The sequence below is a fragment of the Neopelma chrysocephalum genome, unplaced genomic scaffold, assembly GCF_003984885.1.
Source record: "Neopelma chrysocephalum unplaced genomic scaffold, ASM398488v2 Primary Assembly neopelma1_96814, whole genome shotgun sequence".
Taxonomy (NCBI): domain Eukaryota; kingdom Metazoa; phylum Chordata; class Aves; order Passeriformes; family Pipridae; genus Neopelma; species Neopelma chrysocephalum.
This window is the reverse complement of record NW_020925458.1, coordinates 1,903,578-1,927,950: the sequence shown is the minus strand read 5'-3', so window position 1 is coordinate 1,927,950 and position 24,373 is coordinate 1,903,578. Positions and strand designations below refer to the sequence as shown.

The 24,373-nt window shown below is 38.9% G+C and overlaps 1 protein-coding gene across 1 annotated transcript; it reads left to right on the top strand.

The window, feature by feature from the left end:
• The first annotated feature begins 1,249 nt into the window (after nt 1-1,249).
• Nucleotides 1,250-22,809, top strand: ERMP1 (endoplasmic reticulum metallopeptidase 1). Its single transcript, XM_027709653.1, has 15 exons — nt 1,250-1,536; nt 2,246-2,547; nt 5,914-6,041; nt 6,403-6,508; nt 7,358-7,504; nt 9,059-9,151; nt 10,523-10,735; nt 11,640-11,860; nt 15,132-15,306; nt 15,766-15,956; nt 16,560-16,712; nt 17,225-17,427; nt 18,145-18,260; nt 18,861-19,024; nt 19,806-22,809. The coding sequence occupies exons 1-15, from the start codon at nt 1,250-1,252 to the stop codon at nt 19,968-19,970; spliced, it is 2,664 nt and encodes an 887-aa protein (XP_027565454.1). The 3' UTR covers nt 19,971-22,809.
• The last annotated feature ends 1,564 nt before the right edge of the window (nt 22,810-24,373 follow it).

The following is a 24,373-nucleotide window of genomic DNA, read 5'->3' as shown; positions in this document are numbered from 1 at the left end:
GCTTGGGCCCCCATCCTCCCAGGTGCTCTCCTTGCCATGAGTTCACTGAAAGCAGCCATTCACTAGCACATCCTGTGGAGCTATTGCCCTTCACCCCAGGCTACCTGAGCTCCATTCTGGGCAGTGCTATAGCTATGCAATGCCAAAGATACAAAGCAGTGGAGGGGGAAACTCTGTGAGCACTGCCAATGCCGTGACTTATGTCTGTGAGGCTTCATCACCCCTCCCATCTGGTGTGCTGGCCTGTGGCACTCTGCCGCTCACCCACATGGCACCGCTTCTACTTTTGTGAACTTTCCTTTCTGTTTTAACAAAAAACAAACCAAACAAACCAAGAAACAACCAAAAAAAGCTGCAAAACCAGGAAAAGCCTTGCATGCTTTGCAAGAGAGGCGATGCACCACACAATGCATGGGGCACTCCTCAGTCAGGCTCAGGGCCAGGTGGCTGCTCATCCCAGTGCTTTGGTGAGACAGAGGGCTCAGGGCTCCACTGCTGCCAGGCCACCACCCTCCACAGGTGACTGCCACTGAGGGCTTCCCAGTTGTAGTGTGTCACCAGACACAGGCCCAGGTTACACTGGCTGTGTTCAGTTCTGGGCTCCTCAGAATGAGATGTGAAGCTCCAGGAGCAGGTCCAGCAGAGAGCAACAAGGGTGATTGAAGAACTGAACATTTCTTTTACAAGGAAAGGCTGAGGGAGCTGGGCCAGTACACTCTTGAGAAGAGATGGCTGAGAGGGGACGTCATCAATTACTGTAACTGTCTGAAGGGACAGTGTCCAGAAGCTGGATCCAGGCTCTTCTCAGAGGTGCCAAGCAATAAGACAAGAGGCAACGGGCAGAAACCGATGCACAGGAAGTTCCACCTGAACTTGAGGAAGAACTTCTTTACTGTGTGGGTGAGTGTGCACTGGAACAGATTGTCCAGAGACGTTGTGGAGTCTCCCTCATCGGAGATGTTCCAGAACTACCTGGATGCAATCCTTTGCCACGTGCTCTGGGATGACCCTGCTTGAGCAGGGAGGTTGACCCACTGTGCTCCCTTCCAGCCTGACCCACCCTGTGGTTGTGTGACGCAGAGGTACCGCCCACCGCCGTGTCCCGGCCGGGCCGCAGGGCGGGCGGTGCCGCGGCCCCGCACCCACGTGAGCGCGGGGGCCGCCCCGCCGCGCCGGGCGGGGGCCGGGTCGCGGTTTGACCCTGTGCCGTGCCCGTACGGCGCGGCTGCGCGGCCGGCACAGCGCGGCCATGGAGCGCAGCGGGGACACGGCGGTGTGGCGGCTCCGCGCCACCGCCGCACAGCGCGACCGCCGCCAGCCGCCGCCGCGGGAGGACGGGGAGCGCTGCGCGGGCAGCAAGAAGCGTGGCGGGCCGCGGCGGCGGCCGCTGCTGCCGCTGCCCGAGGCGCGGGGGGTGCCACTGGTGCTGCTGTACCTGCTGGCGCTGCGGGCTCTGGCGCAGGTGTCGCACCGGCAGCTCCTGAGCAGCCCGCCCGCCGCCGCCGGGCCCCGCGACTTCAGCGCCGCCCGCGCCAGGTACGGGAGGAAGGGAGGGCGGCGGGGCTGGGTCGGGTCCCTGTCAGGGGAGTCGTGTCGCACTCTGCCCGGGAGAGAGCTCGAAGCTCGGTTGGGCGCTCGCAGAAAGGTGCGGGCAGCGTGGAGGCTTCAGCACCCGTAAAGGTGCTGGCTGGCGCTGATAAAGCAGTGCGTCTCCCATACTTTATTTCTGGTAGTCTTGAGTAGTGCTCGGTTTTTGGGAAAGCTTCTGTGCAGATCTTTAGTCGCTGTGTCACCGAGACGCCGGGAATTATAAAACTTTCTAACACTGTAATTTCAGAATTAGAGTATTTATGTCAGATGTAAGTCTTGAGAAAAACGTGCTTATTCGGACGTTGGGGGAAGGGCATGTATGCATATGCAGAACCACGCTAAAGTCTTTGGCTTCTCATTTACCCTTTTGTTTCTTTTTGGATTGATATGTTCAAACCAGAAAACAAATAGTTTGGTTTAATATCATGATAGATAAGATAAGGAGCCCTGAGTAAAGGTCAGGCTATATGCCCATTACCATAGTGATCCTGAACATCTTGGCTAGTTACTGTCTAGTTGGCTTTAGTCTCTTCTACTTGAGTTTTGAAATAGAACAGTGTACAAAAATGCTGCAGTTGTAGATAAGTTACAGTTGTAGATAACATTACTAAATGTTGAACTTGTTGATGCTGAATTTTTAATTTATGTCTTACAGGGAATACCTTGACAACTTAACAGCAATTGGGCCCAGAACAGTTGGAAGTCCAGAAAATGAAGTTCTTGCAGTTAACTACCTCTTAGAACAAATTAGGGGAATAGCAAGAGAAAGCACAGATGCTCACAAGATATCTGTAGACATACAGAGGCCCACAGGCTCCTTCAGCATTGACTTTTTAGGAGGCTTTACTAGTTACTATGCAAACATAACCAATGTCATAGTGAAGCTGGAACCTCGAAGTGGAGCTGAGCATGCAGTATTATCCAATTGCCACTTTGATTCTGTACCAAATACCCCGGGTAGGTCCACGTGTTCATTCTGCTTTTCCATGTGTTACGTGAGCCATAGAGCTTGGCTTGTTTTCTCATACCAAGTAGCTGTATTAGAATACTGCATGTGTCAACTGGTCTACTTGATCTCAGTGAGACTCATTGTTTAGAGTGACAGGTTGATCCTGTTAAACTCAGGATTTCGCTCTCACTTTCTGGTAGGCAGCAAATTAGAGATGCTGTATTTAGATTTCTCTGCTTATGCATGTAGTTCATGTGCTGCTTCCACCTGTCATTCAGGTCTTTTCATGCTTCTGTACTGATCTAATCCTGTCTTTCCTTTCACATGATGCTTTGTGCCAGTGACTCTGTCCACCCCCACTAAAAAGTCTGTGTTTTCCCCTCCCTTTGCTGATGTCTCAGATTTTTTTGTCTGATATGCTTAAGCTATGCCAATTTTTTTCCTTTTCTTTTTGCATTCAAAGCTTCTGCCTCCAAAGACTGTAGTGATCAAAGGTTAGGGTACTGTTGCCTTGGTAGTGTGTACATCTCTTGCTACTAGTTTCACTGTCACTGTTGCATCCTCTCTTGCTCTCCTTCCTCTACATTCTTATATATTATAATCCTGTTGAATAATTATTTCAGCAAGGGTATAGCCAGCTTTGGATGTTTGTGCTTTTAACAGTGCCAGAAAGGTAGAGTTCTAAAGATTGCACAAAGTTTATTGTAACACTCAGCCACATGTACCTATTATTACAGTTGAAAAACACCCACAGATCTCACTCACCAACAGTGCAGCTTTTAGTGGAGTTTCTTAATTTATAACCCACCTAATATTTTATTTTTGGGGGGTAGACCTTCTGTTCTTTAACACATGCAAACAGTCTCCATTATTGAGAAAACAGTTGAGTATTAGCTAGAGAAAAAAAGCATTTGCTGTACTCCTCCTGCATTTTTTCTCTCAACAAATAATATACAGAACTTCTCTTTCTCCTCAACCACATTTGGGTGACATGAGTTTCCAAATTAGGCCTAATAACTGCATGATTATTATACATGCTCTGTGATTTATGAATTGCAGAGATGCTAATTACGGGATGTGGAACTTGGAAAGAATATTTCACAAGTATAATACTATGATTATTGAAAACGGTCTTTAAATTCATACCCTGTGTAAATTTTGTGTCCATTCCTATGGGATGTAAGACAGGATTATGTCTACCTCAATTATTTTCTTAACAGTTACTCAGTCAGTAAAGTACTTCACCAACCTTGCACAGAAGCGCCAAAAAATATTACTGATTTGTATAGGATTTTACAGAAATCTGTGGAGGAGCTAGAAACCAGCCTATGTGCTTTCCCTTAATCACAAAGCAGCCTAGCCCTTTACAACAGTGAGGAGCTGCTCTGTCTTTCATTTTCTTACTGTGTCCCTTGCACATAATCTAAGCAAGGTTTTCTATTGTTTTCTCTTTGTTTTCTATTCTTCTGTATTTCTCTTAGTTATTTGCTTACAGGCCATTTTTCTTTACCAAAACTGTGGATTTTTAAATAGAATCAGCATTACTTAGTGGTCAGTTAATACTATATTTGAAAATCAGATCATAAAATATAATCTGCTGCATACAAAATGAGTGAAGCAAAACTCAGTAAACCATCAGTGTTAGAAAGCTTGTGTTCCTTGTGAAGGAAAAACATAAACTCTTAAGTCCTAAAACATGTCTTTGTTCTAATGGTACTAATTTTCAGTTTATATGGGCTATTTGTTTCTTTTCTAATAAACTTGAAGACAGAAACATCCCTGAAATTATCACTCCAGACATAACTGATGATGTGCTTTTCTCAAGTTGCTGATTTTTGCCATAAAACCTGTTTTAATCTCCTGTCAGTTTTGCTATATACAGAGTATTTGGAGAAGATACTTTCTCCATGAGTTTGTGTAATAGTCTGTGGCTACGTGGCTGCTTTCATCAGACGTAAATTTGTATGTCTGTTGAAGCCAGCAACTTTTATTTTTCATAGCTTCACAGTGAGGCAGGTAGATGACTAATCTCACTGGAAACTATACTCACTTCTCTGCCAAGTTTTCCATACAGTATGTTAGGTATAAGAACTCAGTGTGGCTAAGAGTAGACTATTGATAAACTTGGGTAGCAATATAAAGGTCCCTTCCAACTGAGAATATTCTGTGAAATTAAGGAAAATCTGTGATAATCAGGGCTTTAAATCAGGTATTTGGATGGGAGTCTTTTTGGAAAGCTTTTGACAGAACAAGGCATTAATTTCCGAGAAATAGAGAATGGTGTGTTGGAAAGATTCTGAATTTTTTTAATCCATGCAATAAGCTCAGGTTAAAATTTAGACTGAGATTTATGTTTGTATCAGGCATATGCCCTTTTCATGGAAGGGGCAAATGTGTCTAAGTTTTACAAGCTTTTGTTAAAGGTGCTTTTTTTTTTTTTAAATGAACATTTTTAGGAGCTAACAAGTGTACCCTAATAGCATGCTGAGGCCTGAGCACACTGTTGTTGTCATCTCAGAGCGTGTCAGCATCATATATGCAACCGAGGCCTGAAGGAATGAGGTTTAATTTCTCTGTTTTCTCCCAAAATTTTATTTATTAGAGTGGAGTAGGGAGGTGCTACAGCTTACACCAAAATGAGGGAAGTGGGAAAATGGGAGACTTTGGCTAAAAGATGAATCCTTAATCAAGATTTAAAAAAGCGGCAGAGCATGGGAGGAGGTGTGAGAGAGTAAGTCTAGAATAGTGTTAGATAAGGAACTCAAAAGAGGACAGACTACTGAGCTCAGAGTGAAAGGGGTTTCTGCAAAGAAAGAAGGATGGTGAAAAGCATTTGGTCATGAAAATCCTTTATTATCATGTATAACTTAAGTTGTAAATTCTTGTATTTCCTTAGCTCTATTTTGAAATCTTAACCTTATGTTAGTTTGAGGTTTTGTCCTCTTACTTGAATGCATCATAACAGTATAGAATGCTTTAGGGTGACTTGTGTGGGAATGTTTATTTTTTAAAGTTTGAGTATGTTGTTAGTGTAAATTACATTCTTGTTGATTCATATTGTTCTTAGGAAAATAAGTAACAATCATTTTGCTCGTTAACCAGTAACCTGGTTAGTCTACTTTTCTTGAGTAGTATCATTTGATCTGATATTTTGAATTTCACTTGCTCAACTTCTGAACATTATTTTTCTTTCTGCTGTTACTTTCAACTAGTATAAACAGAGGATACAAGCACTAATAGAAAATACACAAAACTTGACATAATTATACTGCAGTTAGGTTAAGTGATTGAAATAGCATAAAGCTTTATTCTTCTCTCGTTTTTGATGCAAATCTGTTTGTTATAAGCCTTACTATTTTGGTGATTGTTTTAAGGTGCCAGTGATGATGCTGTTAGCTGTGCAGTGATGCTTGAAATACTTAACACACTTTCAAAATCATCAGAGTCCCTGCAGCATGCTGTCATATTCTTATTTAATGGTGCAGAAGAAAATATTTTGCAGGTGAGAATATGTGAGAATTATAAATTATACATAAAAGCTGTGTATTAAAACTCTTAACAAAGGAAAGAGTAACTGCAGAGAAGGCTTGTGTTTGACCTGTTGAAATATTAGTTGAATAACAGTCTTAACATTCTCAGGAAAATGTGTATGATTTCAAAGGGAAAAATACACTTAGATTAAGAATGTTGTCTACATTAATTTAATTAGAAGACTTGGATCTTCTGCATCTGCTTGTGTTGTCTGCCTTGTCAAATCTTGAGTTATTTCTTCAGTCATATCCAATCTTGAGTGATGGAAAATAAGATTATTTAGGCTGGTCTGGTAGATATTTGACCTATATTTTTTTTGTTTTCCCATCAAGGCTAGTCATGGCTTCATTACACAACATGAGTGGGCCAAGTCAATCAGAGCTTTTATTAACCTGGAGGCAGCAGGTGTAGGAGGAAAAGAACTTGTTTTTCAAACAGGTATGAGCTTGCATTGTGTCCAGTTTCTACATAAAGATAACTTGATAATAAACAATGCAGACTTGAAGAAGTATTGAAAGTGACTCATCAGCAAAAGATAGGAGAACCTCATGCATTTTTCCCAACCCTGTGCAGCAATTAAATTGCTCTTAGCTTTAGATACTTGTAGGCTAAAGGACTGCCACAGAAGTTGCCTCATAGGTGGGAAGCTTGTGTAGAACAGAGTAACAGAAGTTGCGTTTCCATTTTATGTCAAGGTAACAAGGAGAAAAACATTTGGATACCACCTATGACTTACTTTCATACTTTCATACTTACTTACACATACTTTCATATGCTCTATTTATTTTTCACAGCAGTTCTTCCAAAATCTTTGCAGGGAGATGTTGCCATTAGAACTCTATCTGCTGCTCAGGAAGCAGCAAAACCGTCTTTTGTAAGCTACAGTTAAACTTGTGCCCCATTCTGATCAGACTGCAGACTTTCCTGTGCTGCTGGAGCTGCTTCTAAACAATGATATTGATGTGTGATACAGACACGATGAATTGGAAGCTCAGCTAAAGGTTTTGACTTCTTTGTGAGAAAGAAGTTCTGTTTTGGGAGATGGCTTTCTTGCTCTGCCTCTTGAACACGCAAGGCAACAGTGGCTTGTTTCTTGCTCCCCAAGTGTATTTCTCTCGAGTGTGAGTCACTCAGCCAACAGAAATTACTTATTATATACCCTATGGGGCAACAGCTTTACAACTGCAGTGAGTTCCTTTGTGTTCTGTATTTGTTACCGTGAAGATGCATATCTTAACTGAGGTTCAAAAAGTGTTTACTGTGAACTTTCTGCTCATCTTTTGTTAGGACCTGAGAACCCTTGGTTGGTACAAGCATACGTAGTTGCAGCCAAACATCCCTTTGCCTCTGTGGTGGCACAGGAAATATTTCAGAGTGGTATTATCCCAGCAGATACAGACTTCCGTATCTACAGGGATTTTGGCAATGTTCCAGGTATGCTATCATTAAAGATGTCAATGCACATTAAGCTTATGAAAAGGATACTGTTCTGTGGTTCACTGTGCAAAGGTCCTCAAATTTAGTTTGTCTGGGGGAAAATTTTCCTGCTTTTTTCCTAAGGCAAGAGTTTTTAGATTCAGTTTTTCATATGGTTTGGTAGGGATGTTTTTTGAAGACTGGTGTTTTCCAGAAAGAAACTACATGGTAGAAAAGTTTCCTGAAAATAGGAAAATACTCCAGGAATCAAGAGCACCCTGTTAAATATTCTGTTTTGAAACATTTTTGTACATGATGCTAATAACCTGTTTGTAGGAATGACATGTCTGTATCAAATGGATAAATGAAAATCATCTTTTTTAAAGATAGTGACTTAGTCATTAATGCATTTCCATTACTCTTGGGTTTTGGGGTTTGTTTGTTTTTTTTTTTTTAGTAATCAAGCACTGGACAGAAGTTTTTTAGTTTTGCTAAGCTGTTTACAGTTTGCTATCCTTTCTGCAGAGAATGACCAGTGGGGAAAAAATGTGAGATGTTCACACAATGTGAAATATGAACACAACTCAAAGGACTGTAAACTTCTGTAAAATCCTTGTTGTCTGGGACAGGTTGTCATTGGAGTCACTTTCAAGAAAAGTGATATTTCTGAATTGATTGTTAGAACAAAACTGTTGTTCTGGCATATTCTAGACTCTTCTAAAGTATGCTTCCAGCCTGGAAATAAAGTAGATAATTTTGTGCAATGTGTTCTTTATTTGTTCAGAATGATATCTGGATGGTAAATGAATTCTCACTGACCTCTGTTTGTTGTTGTTGTTTTTTTTTCACTAAGAAATAAAAATTAAATAATTGAGTTAAAGAACTAGTTGGTTCCTCTTTGTTCACTAGTAGAATTGAGGTCTAACTTGTCAAACCTCTGCAAAATTGTGAGGATTCAGATTGCAGATAGCAGCTTTTTGCATGTGCAGCTGAGAAGGTGATTGGGATACAGTGAATGTATGACTAATCTAACAGAATAACCTTTCGCTTTTGGTAAATGTTTTTATTCACTTGAACAAATTATTTGGACTTTCAAAATAAGAGTTTTCAGACTGGCTCTCCGAAAACCTGTTAACACATAGAAGTAGAAAGAACACACATTTTGAGAAGGTGTTTCTGTAGTTCCACAATGCTACTTTTTATTACTTTTCAGCGTAGATATTTATTGAAGTTTTGCAAGTAAACATTTGGAAAGCACCTTGTACATCTTTTCTGAAGCTGAGATGGTTTGGAGTTTTCAGGTGTTTCTCCAGTTGTGTACAGATATCTTGCAAATCGGTACAGCAGAAAGGACAGATATTTTAAAATGTTTTGAAACTGTTCTCTTTATAATACACTTGAAATCTCAGTTAGTATTCTTTTCACAAAGGAGACTGTTTTGTTTCTTTAAGTATAATGACTGGGCTACAAAGTAGAGCAACATTTTCTGTGACATGTATGTGAGGCTTTCACTTGTTTGTTTGGGGGTTTTAGAATTACATAAATTTTAAGATGCTTTTCGTCTTTCTGTAGGAATCGATTTGGCTTTTATTGAAAATGGCTACATTTATCATACAAAATATGACACATCAGACAGAATTTTAACAGATTCCATTCAGAGAGCAGGTTGGTATTTTAAAAATTCAGTAATTTACCTTAAGAATAGTGTTGTAGTTGCTTTGTCATTTTGCTGTAAGACTGTTATCATAAGAAATTAATAATTTTAATGACACATTTAGTACATGTTGGACATGTTCTAAAGAACAAAGAATTAACTGAATATATTTTAAATACAAAAGAAATATATATGGTCTACTTGGGAAAATAAACTTTGTCAACATCCAGTGATGTTAATTAGATTTCATGGTTGCTTTCAAATCAGAGTTGTCATCTAACCATTGATACCTGATTGTTCAGCATTCTGTGTTCCTTTTCTCTCACTAAGCCTTATTGGTTGTGTTTCTCATCAGAAGCTTGTGGGTAAGTTGGTGACACAGAGACTGATCTGCCAACAGAGGTTTCTCCTTTAGAACGGATCTCAGTCAAACTTACATGGTAGTACACAGACTGAGTAAACAGGATTTATTTTCTACAACGTGTTGTTTTCATAGATGGGTTTTTGACAGATTGCAGTAAAGAAAATGCAGTACGACTTGTAAATTTCCCTGGAAAAGCTAACAGTCCTAAATACCTCCAGGATTTTGACCATTCCCTCTTTAAGCTTATATAGAAGCCAGCTTAGAATGACCAGCGTGAATAAGAGTTTCAAATACTTCCTTGCAACAATGCAGCTACAAGACAGAAAGTAACACTTCTAAATTCCTGTTGGGAAGACAATTTTACTGGTCCTGATGGTTATGTAGAACATCTTCTGCTAAACATAGTGCAGATTACAAAAAAAACCAAAAAAAGACATTTCAGCACTTTTAAGGGTCAGCTAAAAGCAAGATAAAAGTTGAGAAGAATTGTTGTCATTTGATTACATGTGTTTTGGCTGTGCTGTGGGAAAGGAAAAAGTGATTAGTACCTGTAGGCTACAAAGGAAAATAGCCACCTTGTCTTCTACCTTACAGACGTGTAGGGAAAAAAAGGCAGGTAACTTGTAGTCTTTGAAACGTGGAGGTGTCACTTAGAGACAATGAGAAGAGGAGGAATATTAGGAAACTATAAACTTTTCTATGGGTTAGCCTTGAAGTCCAATGCTAAATACCAGAACTGAAGAAGTATTTATGGGCTAAATACCTGACTTAATCGCAATGGTCTTTAAGTGCATGAAGCTTCCCAAGTATCCTCATTTTAGTGACAGCTGTATAGATTACTCATGAAAATACTATGCTGTGCGTACTGTCAGATACCACTTTGAGAATAATTGGTTGTATATGTCTTTGTTGAGAATATTTCTATACAATATTTAAGAACAGTTATGGTAAAAAAAAATGCTGTGTGCTAATTTACCAACCCTGATGTAATTATGTTGTGTATCTGCTTTTTTAATAGGTGACAATATTCTAGCTGTCCTAAAATACCTAGCAACATCAGAAAAGTTGGCTAAATCTTTTGAGTATCGACATGGAAATGTTGTGTTCTTTGATATACTTGGTTTATTTGTCCTGGCTTATCCTGCTCGCATTGGCACAATCATGAACTATGTTACAGCAGCAATTGCTTTTATTTACTTAAGCAAAAAAGTATTACAGTCGAAAACCAGAGGTAAGTCTAGCTTTTTTTAAAAAAACAATGACATTACTCTTTAACGAATAACAGTTAGTAGATGAAAAAGTGTAGATGGAAAAGCATTCAGGCCATTATGGCATCTTTTTAGACAAGCTTCAGAAATAAATTTTAGCTGTGCAGCATGCCACAGGAGTTGCTTTGTGTTTAAATCTCTCAGCTGTGAATAATTATGGTGATGAAAGAATATGATAGGCCTAGATGTTTAGCATTTATGAGTCACGATTTTATGTCTTATCATTTCATGAAGATTAAAATTAAATCTTTTAAAGGTCTGAAAATTGAAAAAAATTACTTAGTATCTATTTTTTGTTTTGTTAGTTCAGATACAGCTTCAGAATCATTCTTTAACACCTGTCCATAGGCAGGAGTAAATAAGAAAACAACAAATGGGGAAAATGACAACAAAGCTTAATAAAGGGTGTAAACCAACTTAAATTTTCTAGTTAGACCTTTTCAGATATGTGTAGGAACATACCTGTTTAAAAAGAAAAAATCAAACCAAAACACACCGACACCACCTCCCCTCAAAATCCAGAAAACATTTTTGGAGCAAGAAAAAGTTACAAGAAAAGCAACTCCAGTTTTTCAATTTTTTTTGTTGTTTTTTGAGACTTAAAAATGGTAGAGTGGCTCCCTAGTAATATTTTTACTATCAGGAACACAGTAATCTGCAAAATATGCCCGTATTCTGGGAATAAATCTTGCAGTGGGGAAGGCTGCAAAAAGACATGCAAAGAAATAGACTGAGAGGTTTAGACCATGCTGTTAAGAAGTCTTCAGAGTGGACTCCTCATTCGGGTTTCTTTTGGTCATTGAAATTCTGATGATAGTCTGCAGTAGAATACATGACTGTTGAATCAAACCTTTTTTTTCTTCATAGCTATTCATAACCTGAAGAAATTATTTACTGCATTTGGCTTGACACTGACGAGTTGGGTCTGCACACTGGTGGCCGTGCTTATCGTGGCCGTGTTTGTCTCTGTCATTGGACGGGCTCTTTCTTGGTACACCCATTTCTATGTTTCTGTGTCTCTCTATGGCAGTGCAGCTGCAGCTAAGCTTATTCTTGTGCATATGCTGGCCAAGAAGTTCTTCTACAAGGTAGGCTTGACTTTGATGTTAATATTGAAGGGCAATGTAGTGTTTAATCTGTTGAAGACTTAATTTTGGGGTTGATTAAAACGGTGAAAAAAGTTTGAGTATTTAAAATGTCACAAAAAATTCTTCATCTAAACATAGGGATTGCTCTACTAAATCAGAGAGGTAAGAACTTTGTGATTTAAGGTGGCCTTGACCTTAGGAGAAACTTCAGAAAAAAAGTAAAAGTCTAGTAGAATACAGTATAAGGTACTGTTTCTTGCCCTATCTGCACCTTCCTTCTTGTCATCATTTCAGTGATAAGAGACCAGAGGAACAGCTGGAGAATATTTTTGATACTTTTCAGTGTTCTTGATAATTATGGAATCTACACGTCTACTCAAATGTTCTTTGAATCTTACGAGATTCTTGCCTCTGAATATACTTGTAATACAGGTTCCCTGTATTTAATAATTTATTTTGGTACAGTACCTCCTTATGTCTCTTCCATTATTTTAATGCTTTATTTAATCCGATTTATCATTTGTATTTTGTTGCAAAACATGGAACTCCGTCTCTCTCTGTTCAAGCCTGTGCTTTTATTATTATGCGTGTCATTTTGGTGATGTCATTTATATTCATAAATTCGTAAGCAAATAATGTGATTTTTTTTTCAAATGGTTCTTGAGAGAACTTTTTTCTTATATCTTGTCAGAATTTCTACCTCTGCCATGCTCTCTTCTAATACAGTAATCTGTGCTGCATAGAGCTTTCTAAATGAAGGCCAGTGGTGTGAGATTCAATAAGGCCAAGTGCCAGGTCCTTCCCTTGTGTCACAACAGCCCCAGGCAGCGCTACAGGCTGGGAACAGAGTGGCTGGAAAGCTGACCAGCAGAAAAGGACCTGGGGGTGTTGGTTAAACAGGAGCTGAACATGATCCAGCAATGTGCCCAGGTGGCCAAGGAGGCCAATGGCGTCCTGGCCTGTATCAGTAGTGTGACCAGCAGGACCAGGGCAGTGATTGTCTCTCTGTACCTGCCACTGGTGAGGCTGCACCTCAGATCTTGTGTTCAGTTTTGATCCGCTCGCTCCAAGAAGGACATTCTGGTGCTTCCTGTGGAAGGAGGTTGTAGCCAGGTGGGGGTCAGCCTCTTCTCTCAGGCAACTACTGATAGAACAAGAGAAATGGACTCAAGGTGTGTGAGGGGGGGATCAAGTTGGATATTAGGAGAAATTTCTTCATTGAAAGGATTATCAAGCACTGACACAGGGAAGTGGTTGAGTCACCTACCTGGAGGTGACTTGTAGATGTGGCACTTAAGAATATGGTTTAGTGGTGACATTGGCTGTGCCAGGTTTAGATTGGACTCAAATGATCTTAAAGGTATTTTTCAACCTAAAAAATTCTGTGATTATTCTGATTTATAGTTGTTTTGACCACAGCTGGAGATAGAACAGAGCTATTGGTTGTCTGTGTTCTTTTCTGCAATAGGTAAAGGTCATTTAGGCCCCTGCAAGACAGTGAGGATTTGGTGTGTGTTACCTTTCCATTATTGTAATTTGTCATGTTTACTCTCTGTCTAACTGTTTTGCCTAGAATTCTTTTTTATGACTAACCAATGCAATTTAACTTGCATAATAATTGAATAATTGTAGCTGATAACATTCCTGTATATGTAGATGATGGTATAATGGTTTTGTATTAAAAACAAATAGGGCCTTGAGATATCTGGTAGATGACACTCTTCCAGGGCAGAAGTTGACTACTCAAGCATGCTAGGTTGAGGATTTAGGTGCAGTAATATTTAGTCATTCATGTTGCTGTTACTTCTTGGCCATTTGTATGAGCTTTGGACAAGGAGTTTGGAAAACCTTAGTTGTCAACCAAATCCAGCTTCATCCAAATGTTTCAAAAAGTTTTAAGAACTTAGTGAGATTTGATTGTATGAGAAGTTCTGGGTGGATCCATCATGTCTTTCTCTGGAAGTGGGTTTTTTTTTAGTTTTTTGGGGGAAAGGAAGTGTTAACTGGTACATGTATGTTACCAAATACATGTGTGTGGTGTTGACCTGTTGTGTAAAGGTGAGCCATTTATAAACTAGATGCAATGTTTTCTAGTCTTTTGGATGAGCTGGCTGGTAGTTTCACTAACTGTTCAGACATTCCAGGGTCTGGATTTACTTCGTGCCTGCTGATTGCCTGGTCATCAGATCAGCCACCTCGAAGTCACAAGCCTTGCATGCTGTAGATTGCACTACACTGCACGGTTTATGCTGTAACTGTAACTTGTATTTTACTTAGAGTTGCACAAAAATTTTGGAATCCTATCTCTTCCTTGTCTGTCAGAGGCAGTACCTGTTCATGGCTCAGCAACTTGGGAGTTAATATTAATAAGCTTTATGTTTTGAAATAGGTTTGGCAACTCATATGTTTCTTCACCCCCCTCCTTTTTTTTTTTTTCTCACCCCAAAACTGAACCAAGTGCTTTCAGATAATCATTGTTCATGCAAGCACTCCTTCTTCCTACTAGCAGGTTTTCCAATTAGGAATCTTGCACTGCAAACACTGTAGCATTGCCTGTGTAACTTAAAAAAACCAAACCAAGCAAAAAAAAAAAAAACAAAAAAACCCCCACAAAACCAAAAAAACAAAGCAAACCATATTTTTGATGATTAAACTTCCTTCTTTTTTTTTGAAACTTATCTGGTATTATCTCACCTATGCATGTCTTTTATTCAAAGCAAGTAACATATTTTAAAAAGCAAGCTTCTGAAGTGACACCTTGTGGCATGACCTGTAAAGGCACCAGTATATTTGTGCACTAATATTAGTGCTCGTATAAGAAGCCTGTTAACAGCTGCTGTTCAAGATCAAGTTTAGATCCTCAGGAGCTGTAGATAACTTTGTCACACAGAAGTGCTATGTAAGTTTTTAATTTGCTATGTTATGATGTTTTTTATTAAAAGACCCTCTTTATCTGTGTACTTGAAACACTAGCCCTGTGTATTCCTTGTACTGTCATTTATACCTTCCCTTCCTTCTTCCACCCCAGCCCAGGTAATTTCTTTTTCAAGCTATGTCAGCAGATTTAAAAAAATAATAAAAAAAGTATGCTTTCATGGGTAACTCTAAATGGTAAGAAAATGGTGAGATGATGCTTGTGAATACAGTCAACAGGAAATTGCCCAAGGAAAACAATTATATACAAGAAATAAGGATTCTTCTGTGTGTTCTGATGAGATGGGATCCATGGAACAGGCTCAATAATTAAGTGTATTTACTTTTTGTGTTACAGAATATGAATGAGCAGTACCTGGGAGATATTTTTTTTGATGCCTCACTGATGATTTGGTCTATAGCATTAGCTGTGATGACTCAGATGGGCCTTTGTTCAGCATTCATTTGCACATTATGGGTAGCATTTCCTTTACTCACTAAGCTGATGATCCACAAGGAATTCCACCAAAAAGGTATGAGTTTTGCGGGGCATAGGTTGTATTTCAAAACCTCTGCCCCTACTCTCCTATTCAAGCAAAAGAAATTCCAAATGTTGAGTTTGAATAGTCAAATTAACTATGTCACAATTTTGTAATGAGAAAAAATGTTCTTGAACTAAAGACAGTTTTAAAGTGTGAGAAGCTTTTTTTTAAAAAACACACTGAAAAACATCCTGTCTCTGAGGCTAATAGAACAGTATGTGGAGACCTGTTTAAATTTTTTTTTGTAATACAAGAATAGTTTTGTGGTGGTTTTGAACAGTATATTGGCATTTGCTATACAAAATGAGATTTTCTTTCTGTATCCATGTTGGGGTGAGGACCAGTATTGCGTATTGGGCCTTGCAGCAGTATATGGATATGTCAGTAAAGCTGTATGTTTGTGTCCTTTTGAGCTTTTACTTCTTTTTGTCTTTTTTCTGTCCCTTGTAGGTGCCACAATGAAGTTTATTGTGATGTACATGCTGGGGATGTTTGTTCCCTATCTATATATGCTGTATCTTAGCTGGACTGTATTTGAAATGTTTACACCTGTCATGGGACGAAGTGGTTCAGAAATTCCACCAGATATGGTATTGGCAGGATTTATTGTGGTCTTCACTGTGATACTGTCATCCTATTTTGTAAGTAGAATTTGTAAATGTTGTTTAAAACCTTTAAACTTTCTCTAGAGTTTAGAATAAGAAATTTTTCTTAATTAGTACAAGAAGTTAATGATAATTAGACAATATCTTAAATCTTACAGGAAAGTTCTCCAAAACACATCAAAGATTCCACGTTTTGTGTTAGTCATTAAAGCAGGGCTTACATTGCTATATGATGATGTAGTAAAGATTGGTGTAAAATATGAAATGTGATGGTGAATTTTGAACAGGCATTCATTTTAGATGTAGTTTGTGGCTAAACAATACATACACGACACTTCAAAAAGAATTCTCATATTTGGGGTTTTTTTCTGCTGCCATAGAACCTGGGAAGGTTCTAGTTTGGGGTTTTTTTGTTGGCAGGTGTTTTAAAAATTGGAAATTTTTGAAAGCTCCAGGAAGTAACTCACTTTTTCTCTTGTTTTTAAATACTGAGTTTGCAAAGAAGTATCTTGTGTTGGGTGATACATCGGGTGATATTTTTTTAATGTACTTTCAGTTCCATAATTAAATTTTAGAGTTATATAAGTAGTGTCTTAAGCCTTGCAGTTTTATAACTGGGCTGTTTTTTTTATTCTCTAGGTTAACTTCATTTACCTTGTCAAAAGTACAAAAACAACGCTAGTAACTTTAACTACTGTGTTTGTAGTCACTCTCATTCTCGTTTGTAGTGGAATCTTCTTTCCTTACAGTTCAGATGCAGCTAATCCAAAACCTAAGCGAGTTTTTCTCCAGGTAAGAAAAGCTTTCCATGTCCTGTTGCCTCTGTTGGTTTCAAGAGTGTTTGTTTTTTTCAAAGCTTAACTTCCCCCACTTCTTCTACCCCAGAAGAAAGTAACCTTTCCTTTCTTGTTTTAAAACCTCTAATGATTATTCCTGGATTTGAAAGAATTGCTGTTAAGTTTCTCTTATTCAGTCTCAGTGTTCAGTTCAGTTCAACCCCGTCAGAAGAGCAGGGTATTTTAGGGGTTTTTAAATAGGACAATTGAGTGAACAGTGGTAATTTAAAAAGTCATGGGAGGTGAGCTAATACAGTCAGTCATCCTCTGAATGTGTTTTCATGGTATGTTTTTGATCTGAGTAATTCTTGTATTTATATTCATAAATACTTAGATATGTGTTCAGTGCATACTGAAAATGCAGTAAACCTTAAGGATTGACACGGAGGATATTTCAGAGTAACCTCTGACTCTTGCAAATGCTGCAGGCTCTGTCATATTGCTTTTGTGTTTTTTTTTTTCTTCTAGCACACAAGCAGAAGATTTTATGATCTGGATGGAAATGTGGTTAAAAGTGACGCTGGTATATGGATTAATGGATTTGATTATAATGGAATATCTCACATAACTCCCCATGTACCTGAAATTAATGACACTATTAGAACTCCATGCGAGGAGCAGGCTCCCTTCTGCGGCCTTCCTTGGATTCTGCCAGTGCATTTCATGTTCCGGTTGGTGTGAACTCTGCTTCATCTGAGCACTTAACTGCAAAGCACATTGTTTGTTTATGCAATCTTGCTTGTGTAAGGGAAGAAAAAGCAAGGCTAATCTCAGCCTAAAAGTAAATAATTCTTCCTCTTCAGAAGGCAGACTTCTGCTTAGGTGCAGTGTCTTCTGACAGTCTCTACAAGAAATTGCTGGGTCTGCTGCGGGAGCTGTACAAGTTGACTTGTGGAAAATGGATGTAAGCACCAATGGCTAAAAAGGTGCAGAGGGGGCCTTCTGAAGGGCAGTTCACAGTAGGAGTATGTATGTCTCCTCCCTTCTTGCCCCCTTCACCCCAGCTGGCAGCAGAGGTTTAGAGTATCAGGTCTCCACAGAAGAAAACCGGCTGCTGTGACTATTTCTCATACAAGAATCTTGTGAGTGAAAGCGTAGCAGTTTGAAGGTGCAAGTATTCTTGCTTATTTGTTTTGTAAATTAAGGTAAATGAAGGTAATTAATGAATACACTGGTGACTGTTTTCCTATTAATACGCCCTTTAAATATTTGTCTGGCCACAAGCTGCTGATTTTATCTGCCTTCTGCTAGAATCGGTAGCTTTCGAATATTTCATTTAGTAGCAGCACAGGCAGCTATACTATACAGAAACTTCTTTTTGGTTTCTGATGTTTAGTACCTCAGGGTGTTGCACTGAGAATAACTTGAAACTTTTTTTTTCTCCACAGGAAAAACTGGTATCTTCCCGCTCCAGAAATTTTGCCAAGAAGCCCCATTCAATTTAAAGTTCTGTCCAAGGAGCTGATGCCCTTGAACTCTGTGAGGATAAGCTTTGAAGTATCTGGTGAGTGACTGAAGCTTCTGGTCTATGATTTGTGTTTATTTTTATGCCCATAATAGATCAGGCTTTGACTGCAGTACTGCAGGTTTTAGTGCCATTCCCAAGATAGTGATTTTTGTGAGATTAACATGAATTAATTCAGCTTCCTAACACACTGGAACCTCTGGGTGTTGTGTTGCAGTTCTTATTTCTGGGAATGATGACCTTGTCTGTCATGAGTAAGTCTTGATTGTTTTACAGCAGGTCCTTTCTAAAAGTCCATTTTATAGCTCTGTATTACAGCTCTGTGTCTGTATACACACACACACACACATACATATATACATATATACACACATACACACACACATATATATATATACACACTATAGGACTGTATTATATTTATATTATATATAGTCTTATATTCTTCTGCTCCATCATCATCTCCTTTATCTCGATGATTATAAAAAATTGAAGCTTCTTCTGTAGAGAAGACAGTTGTATCATATTTTGAAAGACATGAGTAGTAACACACAGATAACATGCTATTATGTAGGAAAACAGGTGGTTGTTCTGCCTCTATGTGCTGATATATCCAGACACGTATCTCTGTCTCTGCAGGCCCAAGTCACATGTCTCTGTATGTTCGGCCACACGAAGGGTCGGCTCTGTCCAGCTGGTCTCTCGGGGATGGCACACCGGTTGCTAGCATAGGAGGAGACTACTTTGTGTTTTACTCCCATGGGCTGCAGGCTGCACCCTGGCACTTCTGGGTAGAGCTGACGGTGAGTATGTGGCTGCTGGAAACCCAGTGATGCCTTGGTCTGCCCTCCTGTCACCATTGCTGCACTTCTATGTGAAAAATGTCATAATGACTTCCTAAAGCTTCGCTTTATTTGATAGACCTTAATTCAGGTGTTCCCCCCTTGGTATGTCATCTTTATACGTCGGCTCACATGTATTTTCAATGAGTAGTCCACTAACTTGCCCAACAGCTAAGGGGAGAATATTTTCCTGGTCTCCATGGTCTTTGAGTAAATACTACAATAATCTTTGAAAGTTCACAAAGTCCCTTTTTCCTTCCCACATCAGGCAGTCTAAACACTTGCCAAATAGTCCCTCTGAGGGTACTCAGTAAAGGCAGACATGAGTCTTGAGTGTGACAAGCTTTGCAAGGCTCATAGTGGCAAAGCTGTGCAGAGAAGGCTGTACATCCTCAGGACTGACAGTAGAAGGATCAGTATAAATAGTGTGTTGGAGTCCATATCTTGATTTGTCAGCAAAACAGACAGATACAAACATTGAAATTGGAGCACTTGAAAGTTGTGACACATGTCAGAGACGCTGTGATCTAAATATCTAGTTGCCAGTTCATTTCAAATTGAACTCGTCGTGTAATCGGACTGATACGTTGAAGATAGGAAGTATTTTAACATATAGGACAAAGAACTGCAAGATGAAGTTTGTTGCATAGATACTGCCTGTAGAAAAATGCATCTGGATAGACCTTACATTTAAAAGCCATAAACAATTGTAAAGGCTGTGTTGTCCTTTTCTCACTTTCAGGCCCCAGAAAAGCATTCTGATGGAATAGTCTCCCTCGCCATAGCAGCACATTACTTTTTTGGGGAAGATCAAAAGTCACCTCAACTCTCTGCCTTACTAGAGAGGTTTCCAAACTGGACGTTTTCTTCTGGTTGGTCCTGCACTTACGACCTTTTTGTCTTTTGACAGCAATGCTGCAGGGCCAGTAGGGTTATCTCTGACACAGAATACAGTTGTGGCAAGCACTTTCTAACAAGATGCCAGAGACTTCAACAAGAATTTAAAGTACTTCAGCAACAAATGGTGTTTCTTTGGCAGTTTGACTCTTTAAAGACTACTGCTGTCTTGGGGATATAATGGTACTTGTGTCAATGTGAATGCAATTCACCTTGGTTCTTCCACTGAAGTAGCAGTTTGGCTAGTGAGTTTTTTAAAATGAAAACTGCACTTAGTGGCAGCTGTAATGGGAAGGCTTCATGGAATTATTTTGATGCTATGTGAAATATAAGTGTACTTCACATATATGTGGAGTATCACCTACCAATTCTACCCGTCCTATTCAAGTCAGATCTTCAGCTAAAAGATGCTTGTTCCCTTGGTGAGGTGACAGAGGTGGCAAAGTCCTAAACATTACTTTTGTCACTGGATGAAGTCACTGAAAGCTAAGGTGCTCGTGCAGGTTGCATTCCCACTCCTTAGCAAATGCACAATGCAGAAAAATCAATCCTATGATGGAATGTGATCTATCATCTCTCTATCTGTCTATCTGTCTGTGTATCCATCCATCCATCCATCCATCCATCCAAATTACATGTTTCTGTTAAAAAACTTAGTTCCTACCATTTTTTTCTGTCTCTTCACTGTTACAGCTTGAGTGGGTAAGTTCAACCGAATTATCATCTTGTGTTTTTGTTCCTATTGGGATCTTTCAGTCTCAGCACATGAGCATGTGACTTGCTCTCTCATATGTAAGAGTGCTCACTCCTTTATGTGGATGTCTTATAATTAATCTACTCTAAATTTAAAGTTACCTTCCAATTTATTAGAATTGGCTTATTTTGGTATCTCCTCTGGAGAGACTTTTGGTAGTGTGACATTATTGCACTTTGCTAATACCTTTAACTGTTTCTTAAAATAAGGTTTGCTTTCCATAAGGAAAAATACCTAAAAGAGTAATCTTAAAAAGATGTCTAATATTTCTGGATTTCTCTTATTTTCACAGGATGGGTTTTATAAATGACTATGAGTGATTTAGAGTATCTTCCAATTTTAATTGACAAGCTTTGAAATCAGAAGCTACTGACATCTTTTTTTTTATACTTACCAGGTTTTTTGGGTTTTTTTAGTCGTTAATAATGGTAATTTCTGAAATTCTGTGTATCTGAAGAAACTTCCTTTCTTTTTCCAAACTATATATAAAACATTTGGCTACATCGATACCAGACTACAAATTTTACAGTGTTTTCTTCATTGCATGAGTATTACCTAATGTCATGCAAAGCGGATTTTGTGCATGCATCATCATTTCAAGTAAAAACATGATAGTACTGGTAAGTTTACAGGGTACATGAAAAAAAACTATGTGACGGTTAATTTGTGTGAGCTGTGATGGATGACAGCTCTCCAGTTGGGTATTTTTCCTTCAAATTGTTCTGTAATTGTGCATGATAGTGGCAACAACCTGTTTCATTTGTTGCAAGGGACATTCACAAAGATTGTCAACTGACTCATAGGCTAGGGTAAGAGGTTTAATTACTGTAATCATAATGAACTGGCCATCACTAAAAACCAGTGGGTTTCTACATTAACGTGCATTAATCATCACTCACTTGATTGTATCTGATTTGAAACTACAATCCCTATATTATTTAAAAGTGCTTAGTGATTTGAAAATCAGAGTTATGAACTGAAACTCTTGTGTCTTGAATCTCAACAAATGTCTTGTACTGTACGCTAGCTGATGCACAGCTATTTAACTAAGGCTGCACTGGTACTTACTGTCTTCCTCAGTTTTCATTTTTGTGTTTTGCCTGATTTAAAGCTTTGAAATAGTGTTGTGTGAAGAATTCATACTGGGAGCCAAAAATACAAAAATGCCTGTTGGCAGTTTCTGAAACTTCAGTGAAGCAATAACTATTGCTATCTCAGGATTTAACCCTTCTTAAATAATTTAATTATGAGGTATGTCTGGTTTGTTGCAAATTTCTGTCTTTGTAAATAAAAGCAAAACTTGATTAGTGAAACTTGATTTTTAGCATGATTAAAGGCATATTTGAGTTGTTCTTATTCATTGCACTAATGTTTAATTTGAGCTTGGGGTAGAAACACTGCTAAGTGATGCTAGTGTTAAGACAGCTAGAGTTAGAGCTGTGTGGAAGATAAGCATGGCCAAGGAATGTCAGAATCATCTGAGTTAAGTTAAAATGGGGGCCCTAATGGTTTCCTGGAGAGGAAGGTGGTTCTTCAGATAAGATATGGAAGAGTCATTGGTAGCAAAGCTAAGTATTCTTTGCAAAACTGATGGTTGAGAGTAGATTTATTGTTGATCACAAATAGAAAAACAAGATGGAAAATTTTGGTGGTTCTGTGTCCGTCTGCTTCCTCATTGATTACAAGCAGACTAGTCTTCTGCTACTGTTTATTTCTCATAAAACGGCATTGTGTGAAGAGTAAAAAATGCAAGCAGATAATAATTTTAAGGATAGAAGGGCAGGGAGTAGAAAAATCATTTATTCTTAGTGGGGGCAGTAAACAGATAGCTGATTAGAATTTTCCTGTATTCATCTGAAACAATTTACATCCACAGCTTCTTCTAAACTGCTTTACTATTCTGTTCTTCTCTGACTTTTGGTGGCTTTGAAAATTTATTATGTTCTTTATTAACATACATATTTCTGAAGCTCTTTGAGTACTAAGGATTTTACCAATTTCAGCAAAGCATTTTATCAATTTAAGCAAAGGAGGCCTGTACATGTTGTGGTTATACAATCTAATGCATCATTAAAGTGTGTCGCCATACTTTCAAGGTTGGCTGTCAAGTAGAAGTATGCATTTGAAGAAAGTAAGTGTTGGCATAGGTGCAATGAACAGGAGAATTTCAGCTATCACACACTGAGTGGGGCTGTTCTGCGTGAGCAAGACCTGTCTTTACTGTCAATCTAGGCTGGGTTGCAAGCAAGCTGGAAAAACACTAATCAAACAGACAAGATCTAACAAGTCTATACAGAGCGAATTGTAGCATATGGGACAGAGCTAATGAAGAGTTTGCCTGCATGGCAAAGCTGTTCAGTACTTTTTTCCCTTGAGGGCCAAACCTAATCTGATTTTTGGTAATTATCTGGAAAGAGCCTGCAGGGTGACCCACCTTAAACTTGATATGCAGTCTTGGTGGAGAAAGGTTTACTGATCTTGCACGTCTTCTTACCAATGTTCTGTCACAAAGCTCTATCTTAGTATCAAGTTACATAACCGTGACTTCCATTTTGAAAACAGAACATTCATTCTCAATATTCATGAAAATCTGTTCCAGTCTTGGAGGTCCTAGAATTGGTCCTAGAAATTAGCAAGGCTCCTTGTTCACTGTTGGGCTGCAGCATGCAATGCTTATGTGAGTGCAGCTTAAGAACATGCCAAGTGTAAAGTTCTATCTTGAGCAGGAAGTACAGGCCAGTTGAGGGAAGTCCAGTCCCTGCTACCTCTATTTCAAGCAGGGTGTCAAGAATCACGTGCCATTAACAAAAGGGTTTTTTTAAGAATTCACTTTCAGAAAGCTGCAAGAATCAGTCTTAAAAATGAGCAGTAGTTAATCTGAAAAGGAACAATGCATGCACTCTAAGACTGGAACAAACAGAAGCCAATAGGTATGCAGGTCAGTTTAAGTAACCATGCATGGTTTATCTGTGGATGTTGTTTTTTTCTGTGGGGATGTGGTGGTCCTCCACTTTTTTTTTTAGGTGCCTTGTGTCTGTGGCTTCTGTCTCCAGCTGTGGGCTTTTGTAGAGTCTTTTCTTAGCGCTCTCCAGTAGGAAGCTCCTTGAGTTTACTAAATTCAGGTGCTCCCTGATAAACAGAACACTCAGCAAGAGCAAGTTGTATCTTTCAGGGTGGTATGAGAAAGCTCCTCAGTTTTCTGTGTTAAACACTGGAATGACTTATCCTGTTCACCATAAGCTGACATTCATCTCACTGCCCACTACAGTACTTCAACAGTTTTCAGCTCTAGGACAGAAAACGAAAATGAGACAGTAAGTTCTGTCTGTAGCCTTTGTTTTCTGTACTTGGAGGCTCTCTTTCTTTCAGTTTAAGCCAGCTTACCATGCTACACAATTTAACCATCGTCTTTTATAGTATCGTTATTGCCACAGACAACTTCTCCCCTCAGCTTGTAATGAAAAGAAGGACCTCCTGTGTACAGGTTCCAGCTAGATTATGAATTTTGGTATTTCTGTTTATTTAACAGTGTGTCTCAACCTGTAGCTTACAAACACCTCAGCTCTAAAACCATTTAAATTGGTTGCTTTGGACTAAAATACAGATGAAAAATTAGCTTACTTGGGTTGACAAATGTCATAATGAAAAATTATATTCAG